The sequence below is a fragment of the Macaca nemestrina genome, chromosome 7, assembly GCF_043159975.1.
Source record: "Macaca nemestrina isolate mMacNem1 chromosome 7, mMacNem.hap1, whole genome shotgun sequence".
Classification (NCBI taxonomy): domain Eukaryota; kingdom Metazoa; phylum Chordata; class Mammalia; order Primates; family Cercopithecidae; genus Macaca; species Macaca nemestrina.
The window spans coordinates 87,380,346-87,389,599 of record NC_092131.1 but is presented as its reverse complement, the minus strand read 5'-3'; the positions used below and the strand labels follow the sequence as shown (position 1 = coordinate 87,389,599).

Genomic DNA, 9,254 nt, shown 5'->3' with positions numbered 1-9,254 from the left:
TGGTTAATTCCTGGAGTCTATGCTTACCTCTTAGTTTATATTTTCTGCAGGGCTGATTTCAGAAGAAGGAGCCAGCAACCTGAGTTCACTTGCCATCTTAGCAGTCGCAGGTGTGTTCTGATTCTTGGCAAGTTCCTGCGGTTATTGGAAGATGCATTGTTACTGAAAGGAGGGGTCGGCCTAGAGATATTTTTAAACCCCAAATTGCACAACTTATAGAAAGCTGACTTAGTGCCACCAGTGCAATAATTACAACCCTGGGAAGGGATCTGTAGTGCATCATGGATTAAGAGTCATCTTAATGAACTCAACAAATACAGTTACTTGGCTAGTTATTGTAAGTCCCTCATGTCGTTAGAAATAAAAATGGGGGGAGTAGGCCAGGCGCGGTGGCTCAAGCCTGTAATCCCAGCACTTTGGGAGGCTGAGACGGGCGGATCACGAGGTCAGGAGATCTAGACCATCCTGGCTAAAAAGGTGAAACTCCGTCTCTACTAAAAAATACAAAAAACTAGCCAGGCAAGGTGGCGGGCACCTGTAGTCCCAGCTACTCGGGAGGCTGAGGCAGGAGAATGGCATAAACCTGGGAGGCAGAGCTTGCAGTGAGCTGAGATCCGGCCACTGCACTCCAGCCTGGGCGTCAGAGCGAGACTCCGTCTCAAAAACAAACAAAGCTCTTTCCCTGCCGCGGCGGAGTCGCGCGGAGGCGGAGGCTTGGGTGCGTTCAAGATCCCGCTTCACCCGTAACCCACCGCCATGGCCGAGGAAGGCATTGCTGCTGGAGGTGTAATGGACGTTAATACTGCTTTACAAGAGGTGCTGAAGACCGCCCTCATCCACGATGGCCTAGCACGTGGAATTCGCGAAGCTGCCAAAGCCTTAGACAAGCGCCAAGCCCATCTTTGTGTGCTTGCATCCAACTGTGATGAGCCTATGTATGTCAAGTTGGTGGAGGCCCTTTGTGCTGAACATCAGATCAACCTAATTAAGGTTGATGACAACAAGAAACTAGGAGAATGGGTAGGCCTCTGTAAAATTGACAGAGAAGGGAAACCCCGTAAAGTGGTTGGTTGCAGTTGTGTAGTAGTTAAGGACTATGGAAAGGAGTCTCAGGCCAAGGATGTTATCGAAGAGTACTTCAAATGCAAGAAATGAATAAATAAATCTTTGGCTCACAAAAAAAAAAAAAAAAAAAAAAAAAAAAAAAAAAGTGGGTGGAAAAGCTGTCTCTGCCCCCTAGTGGAGAAGGAGAGAAATTATCTTATAATTGTAATATTGGAAATTTAGATAATTGCTTTAATAGAAGCACGCAAAAAGTTATTAGGAGTATGGATGCTTAGCAAAAGGATGTCTTCACAGGAAGGTAGCATTTCAGCAGAAAACTGGAAGAATGTATAGAAATTTTCAAAGAAAGCAAATAGAAAATGTTACAGGCAAAGAGTACAATATGATGCAAAGAAAAAAGGCTTGAGGAATACAGTGTATTTTGGGAAATACAAATAGATCAGTGTTTCTGGAGCATAAACTCTGAGAAAGGTACCAAGAGATGAGACGAATGAGAAGGCAGCCCTAAGGAATTTAGGCTTTATCTTATAAGTCAATGTTATCAACTTTAGAGAAAATTTTAAGAACAGATTAATTTTAATTTTAGAAACTAATAATAAAGATAAACCACAATTAAAAATAAAAGCTGCCTGTAATCCCAGCACTTTGGGAGGCCAAGGCAGGTGGATCACGAGGTCAGGAGATCGAGACCATCCTGGCTAACACAGTGAAACCCCGTCTCTACCAAAAACACAAAAAAATTAGCCGGGTGTGGTGGCAGGCGACTGTAGTCCCAGCTACTGGGGAGGCTGAGGCAGGAGAATGGCGTGAACCTGGGATGCGGAGCTTGCAGTGAGCTGAGATCACGCCACTGCACTCCAGCCTGGGCGACAGAGCGAGACTCCGTCTCAATTAATTAATTAATTAATTAATTAAAGCTAAAACACATTCATCTCATATCTATCTGCGGAAGGGCTAATATTGTTTGTACCTATTACTAGGGTATAATGGTTAATTATACGTGTCAACCTGACTGGGCCTGGGGGTGCCAGATTAAACATTATTTGTGGGTGTGTCTGTGAGAGTGTTTCAAGATTATCCTTTGAATCAGCAGATCAGTAAAGTAAATTGCTCTCCTCAATGTGAGTGGGCACCATCCAATTTGTTGAGAGCCTAAACAGAAAAGGCAAAGGAGGGAGGAATTCACCCCTCTTGCTACCTGCCTGCCTGAGTTAGTTGGGACATCTCATCTCATCTTCTGCTGTCTGACTGGGATTTACACTTTTAGTCCTCCTGGTTTTCAAGACATCAAATTCAGACTGAATTATACTGCCACGTTTACTGAGTCTCTAGCTTCCAGATAGCAGATTGTGAGACTTCATAATCATGAGATTCAATTCCTAATAATAAACCTCTCTCTCTCTTCTGCCCCCACCCAGCTCCCCCTCTCTCTATATATAGTCATAACCCAAATAATCATGTTTTGGTCAATGACAGACCTCATATACAGTGGTTGATCCATAAAATTATAATAAAACTGAAAAATTCTATCGCCTAGTGAAGTCATAGCCATCATAACGTCATAGTGTAACACATTTCCTTTTCTATGTTTAGACGTGTTTAGATACACCAATATTTATCATTGTGTTACAGTTGTCTACAGTATTCAGCTATACAGGTTTGTAGCGTAGGAGCAACAGGCTATACCATATAGCCGAGGGACGTAGCAGACTAAACCATCTAGGTTTGTGTAAGTACACTCTATGGTGTTCACACAATGATGAAATCACCTAACAGGGCCAGGCACGGTGGCTCATGCCTGTAATAGCACTTTGGGAGGCTGAGACAGGCAGATCACCTGAGGTCAGGAGTTCAAGACCAGCCCAAACAACATGTGAAACCCTGTCTCTACTAAAAATACAAAAATTAGCCAGGCGTGGTGGCACATGCCTGTAGTCCCAGCTACTCAGGAGGCTGAGGCAGGAGAATCACTTGAACTCAGAAGGCGGAGATTGCAGTGAGCAGAGATCGTGCCACTCCAGCCTGGGAGCCCGGGTGACAGAGTGAGACTCCATCTCAAAAAAAAAAAAAAAAAGAAATCGGCCGGGCGCGGTGGCTCAAGCCTGTAATCCCAGTACTTTGGGAGGCCGAGACGGGCAGATTACGAGGTCAGGAGATCGAGACCATCCTGGCTAACACGGTGAAACCCCGTCTCTACTAAAAAAAATACAAAAAACTAGCCGGGAGAGGTGGCGGGCGCCTGTAGTCCCAGCTACTCGGGAGGGTGAGGCAGGAGAATGGCGTGAACCCGGGAGGCGGAGCTTGCAGTGAGCTGAGATCCGGCCACTGCACTCCAGCCTGGGCGACAGAGCGAGACTCCGTCTCAAAAAAAAAAAAAAAAAAAAAAATCACCTAACAATGGTTTTATTAGAATGTATCTCTGTTGTTAAGCAATGCGTGACTCTATGTGTGTATGTATATGTGTGTGTATATATGTATATAATTATATATAGATATAAATGGTTATATATATGTGTATATATACTGGTTCTGTTTCTCTGGAGAACTCTAATACACAAGAGTGTCTTTATACAGCTCAGTGACATATAGAGAGCCACATTCATTTCTTACTCTAGGTGGCATGTATATGTTGTTTCTCTCAAAGAGTTCTAGGTATTAGTAAGAAATAGACCCAGAATTTATGCTTTATCAGATACTTAGCATTTCACATGAATCTCAATTCATAAATTCAAGTTTGCAAGAAGTATTTTTAAATTTTTTTCATTGCCAAATAAAGCACCTATTTAGAAAAAAATGCATAAAACATAAATGTTTACTTTAGTGAACACTCTTGCATGCAATGAGTACCCAGTTCCAGAAATGGAACATTCTCAGCATCCCATTAGTTCCCCTTGTGCCCTTTACCAGTTGAAGTCACCTGCCTCTCCCCAAAAGTAGTCATTTTCTTGAGTTTTATGGTAATCAATTCCTTACTTTTTGAATCCTTTTTCCACCCAATCTGAGAACTTTGTATACATGGAATCATATGTATCTTTTAGCATCTGGCTTTGTTCACATAAGACACTTATTGTCGTTAGCTATAATTTGTTCACTTTCATTGCTGAATGGTATTCTATTGTATGAATGTATCATAATTAATTATCCATCCTGTTGTAAATAGACATTTAGTCTGTTTCCATTGTTTGGTTATAATAAATAGGCTTAGCCGGGCGAGGTGGCTCACGCCTGTAATCCCAGCACTTTGGGAGGCCGAGGCAGGCGGATCGCAAGGTCAAGAGAGTGAGACCATCCTGGCCAACATGGTGAAACCCCCGCCTCTAGTAAAAAAATACAAAATTTAGCTGGGCGTGGTGGCACGTGCCTGTAGTCCCAGCTACTCGGGAGGCTGAGGTAGGAGAATCACTTGAATCCAGGAGGCAGAGGTTGCAGTGAGCCAAGATCGCACCACTGCACTGCAGCCTGGGCAACAAGAGTGGAACTCTGTCTCAAAAAATAAAAACTAAAATAAAATAAAATAAATTTTTTAAAAAATAGGCTTAGCTGAACATTCTTCTACATGTCCCCTCATGTACATGGTCACATATAGCTGTTGGGTGAATATCACAAGGAAAGCTGTTAGACCATAATACATGCCTATTTTCAACTTAAGCAGCTAATGCCAAGCTGCTCCAAAGTGCTTATACAAACTTACATGATACAGGTTTGAAACTTGCAGTTGATTCAAATCCTTGCTATAGACACTCAGGTGAATATATAGTTGGATCCTATTGGTGAGTGGGTAGTATAATTCAGTCTGAGTCTGAACGTATAGTTGGATCCTACTTGTGAGTGGGTAGTATAATTCAGTCTGAGTCTGAACGTATAGTTGGATCCTATTGGTGGGTGTGTGAGTTATGAGTGTTTTCTTGATTACTAATAAATCTTTTTTTGGATTTAATGACAATTTGAATTCTTTTGTGAAGTGCCTGTTCCTCTCATCTATTTTTTTCACTAGGTTATTTATCTATCTGTTTGGTTTATATATTCTGGATGCTTGTCATTTGTTGGTTATATGTGTGCAAATGTTTTCTCCCAACTTTTGGCTTGTCTTTCTTTGCTTTTAAAATGTCTTTTAATAAACTGAGGTTTAAATGCTGATACAGTCAAATTTAGTCTCTGCCTTATGATTTATAATATTTATGAACTGATTTAGAAATGTTTTCCTATCTCAAAGACATGAAGTTATTTTTGTGTATTATTTTCTGATAGTTGTATTGTTTGCCTTTCTCACCTAGATCTAGTGTGCACCTATATTGAAATTTTGTATACGTTTTGATGAAAGTTTTGTGTTGGGTGTTGTGTGAATTTCCAGTTTTATTGGTCTCCTTATCCATCCTTGCGCCAAAACCACATTGTTTTAATTACTCCAGCTTTATCATAAATCCAATCTAGTAGACTATGTTCTCCCACCTTATTTTTCTTATTTTTGTTTTTTTTTTTTTTTGAGAAGGAGTCTCGCTCTGTCGCCCAGGCTGGAGTGCAGTGGCCAGATCTCAGCTCACTGCAAGCTCCACCTCCCGGGTTTACACCATTCTCCTGCCTCAGCCTCCCGAGTAGCTGGGACTACAGACGCCCGCCACCTCGCCCGGCTAGTTTTTTGTATTTTTTAGTAGAGACGGGATTTCACGGTGTTAGCAAGGATGGTCTCAATCTCCTGACCTTGTGATCCGCCCGTCTTAGCCTCCCAAAGTGCTGGGATTACAGGCTTGAGCCACCGCGCCCGGCTCCTCCACCTTATTTTTCAAAGCATTTAGGTTATTTTTTGCCATTTGCATTTCTATATGAATTGTAAACTCGGATTGTAAGGTTCTATAAAAAAACTTATTGTGATTGTGATTGGGATTGCACTAAATCTGTATGTACTTTATCAATTTAGAGAGAATTGATATCTTTTTATAAGAATTTACTTTTCCAGTTCCTGAACACTGTATATTTTTCTACATATAAGATCTTCTTTACTTTATCTCAATAATGTTTTATATTTTTAAAATAAGAGGTCTCACCCATATTTTATAATTTATCAGTGTTTGATACATTATTCTATTGTAATATTTACAACTCATATACAAAAATAACTGGGATAGCATTAGGAGAAATACCTAATGTGGATGATGAATTGATGGGTGCAGCAAACCACCATGGCATGTGTAAACCTATGTAACAAACCTGCACGTTCTGCACATGTACCCCAGAACTTACGGTAATAAAAAATAATAATAAATAAAATATATTAAGCTTGTTAAAAAAATATCTGCAGCCTGGATGACATAGTGAGACCCCCATCTCTACAAAAATAAAATATTAACCAGGCATGGTGGTGTATGCCTGTGGTCACAGCTACACAGCTACTCAGGAGGTTAAGGCAGGAGGATTGCTTGAGCCCAGGAGTTTGAGGCTGCAGTGAGCTATGATCATGCCACTGAACTCCAGCTTGGGCAATAGTGAAACCCTATCTCTAAAAATAAAATAAAATACATTTTAAAAACATTCTATAAACTATGACTAGATAGGGACTTCTTCAACCTGATAAAACCGCAGAGCTAACATTTTATTTAATGGTGAAAGGCCAGATGCTTTTCCCCTAAGATCAGGAACAAGACAAAAATGTCCACTCTCACCAGTTCCATTCAACATTGTATTGGAGGTTCTAACTAGGGCATCAGGCAAGAAAAATAAATAAGTTATCGGGCCGGGTGTGCTGGCTCAAGTCCGTAATCCCAGCACTTTGGGAGGCCAAGACGGGCGGATCACGAGGTCAGGAGATTGAGGCCATCCTGGCTAACAAGGTGAAACCCCATCTCTACTAAAAAATACAAAAAACTAGCCGGGCGAGGTGGTGGGTGCCTGTAGTCCCAGCTACTCGGGAGGCTGAGGCAGGAGAATGGCGTAAACCCCGGAGGCGGAGCTTGCAGTGAGCTGAGATCCGGCCACTGCACTCCAGCCTGGGCGACAGACCGAGACTCAGTCTCAAAAAAAAAAAAAGAAAAAAAAAAAAAAAGAAATAACAGTTCTCCAGACTGGAAAGGCAAAAATATCCACAAACCTATCTCTATACACAGATTACATAATCTTACACATGGAAAATCCAATGGAATCCGGTTAAAAAAAAAAAAAAAAAAAAAAACTATTGGAACTAATAAATCAGTTCAGCAAATTTGTAGGAAATAAGATCAGTAGGCCAAATTTTTATAGACTTGCAATGAACAATCTGAAATGAAACTAAGAAAATTTCAGCCAGGTGCAATGGTCCGTGCCTGTAGTCCCAGCACTTTGGAAGGTGGAGGGGGGCAGATCCCTCGAGTCCAGGACTTTGGAACCAGCCTGGGCAACATGGTGAAACCCCGTCCCTAAAAAAAAAAAAAAAAAAATTAGTCAGGCATGCATGGTGGTGCATGCCTACTAATCTCAGTTACTCAGGAGGCTGAGGAGGGAGGATCACCTGAGCTCAAGAAGTCAAGGATGAAGTGAGCTGTGATTATACTACTGCACTCCAACCTGGGTGACAGAGTGAGACACTGTATCAAAAATAAAATAAAATAAAATGAAATTTTATTTATTACAATGCATCAAAAAGTATAGTAATAAATTTGACAAAAGAAGTGCAAAACTTATACTCTAAAGACCATAAAACATTGTTGACAAAACTTAAATATCTAAATAAACAGAAAAAAAATCCACGTTTATGGATCAGAAGACTTAATATTGTTAAGATGGCAATATTCCCCAAATTGATCTACAGATTCAACACAATCCATTTCAAAATAGCAGCTGACTTCGCCGTAGACATTGACAAGCTGATTCAAAAGTTCACATGGAATTGCAAGTAAGCTAGAATATCCAAAAATATCTTGAAAAAGAAGGACAAAATAGGTGCAGTCACATTTCCTGATTTCAAAACTCACTAAAAGCAACAGTAATCAAGACAGTGTGGTTCTAGGGTAAGGATACACATGCAGATCAATGGAATAGAATAGAGAATCCAAAAGTAAACCCAAACATTTGTGGTCAACTGATTTGTGACAATGGGGTCAAGACCATTCAATGTGGAAAACACTATTTTCTACAAATTGTACTGGGGCAACTGGATAGCCACATGCAAAAGAATGAAGTTTTTCCCTTATCTCACACCATATAGAAAATCAACTCAAAATTGATCAAAGACCTTAATGGAAGAGCCCTGCATCACCTACCTTTTGCACTAGAAATGTCCCCTTTTGCAGGTTTGTCACACTGTCTCCTGATCATAAAAGTTTGGGAGCCTTGAAGTCTCTTTTAATTTTGAATTCTGCCCTTTTTAGCCCAAGAGATCACCCTCCCACCAATATAATCCTTTCTAAAAACTAGGAGTTCCTAGGAGTCTGGATCGGGTTCACTCTATCAGTCAAAAGCCGGGCGCGGTGGCTCACGCCTGTAATCCCAGCACTTTGGGAGGCCGAGGCGGGCGGATCACAAGGTCAGGAGATCGAGACCACGGTGAAACCCCGTCTCTACTAAAAATACAAAAAATTAGCCGGGCGCGGTTGTGGGCGCCTGTAGTCCCAGCTACTCGGGAGGCTGAGGCAGGAGAATGGCGTGAACCCGGGAGGCGGAGCTTGCAGTGAGCCGAGATCGCGCCACTGCACTCCAGCCTGGGCGACAGAGCGAGACTCCGTCTCAAAAAAAAAAAAAAAAAAAAAAAAAAAAGCCATACTCACCAATCTCTTCTAGACAGGCCATTCCTAGCTTGGACTGTGAGTCAGGAGGCTGCAGGGTGTCCTTAAGATTCTTTAAAGTCTTTTTTTTTTTTCTAGTTGAAAGAGTCTATAAGGAACTGATGGAAGTCTTTTTTTTTTTTTTTTTTTTTTTGAGACGGAGTCTCGCTCTGCCGCCCAGGCTGGAGTGCAGTGGCCGGATCTCGCTCACTGCAAGCTCCGCCTCCCGGGTTCATGCCATTCTCCTGCCTCAGCCTCCCGAGTAGCTGGGACTACAGGCGCCTGCCACCACGCCCAGCTAGTTTTTTGTATTTTTTAGTAGAGACGGGGTTTCACAGTGTTAGCCAGGATGGTCTCAATCTCCTGACCTCGTGATCCGCCCGTCTTGGCCTCCCAAAGTGCCGGGATTACAGGCTTGAGCCACCGCGCCGGGCCATGAAAGTCTTAATAAAGGGCCTC

General features: G+C 41.8%; 1 protein-coding gene across 1 annotated transcript; it reads left to right on the top strand.

Moving 5' to 3' along the window:
- Positions 1-679: 679 nt before the first annotated feature.
- LOC105496576 (small ribosomal subunit protein eS12) lies at positions 680-1,198 on the top strand. Its single transcript, XM_011767114.2, has one exon. The coding sequence runs from the start codon at positions 757-759 to the stop codon at positions 1,153-1,155; it is 399 nt and encodes a 132-aa protein (XP_011765416.1). The 5' UTR covers positions 680-756; the 3' UTR covers positions 1,156-1,198.
- The last annotated feature ends 8,056 nt before the right edge of the window (positions 1,199-9,254 follow it).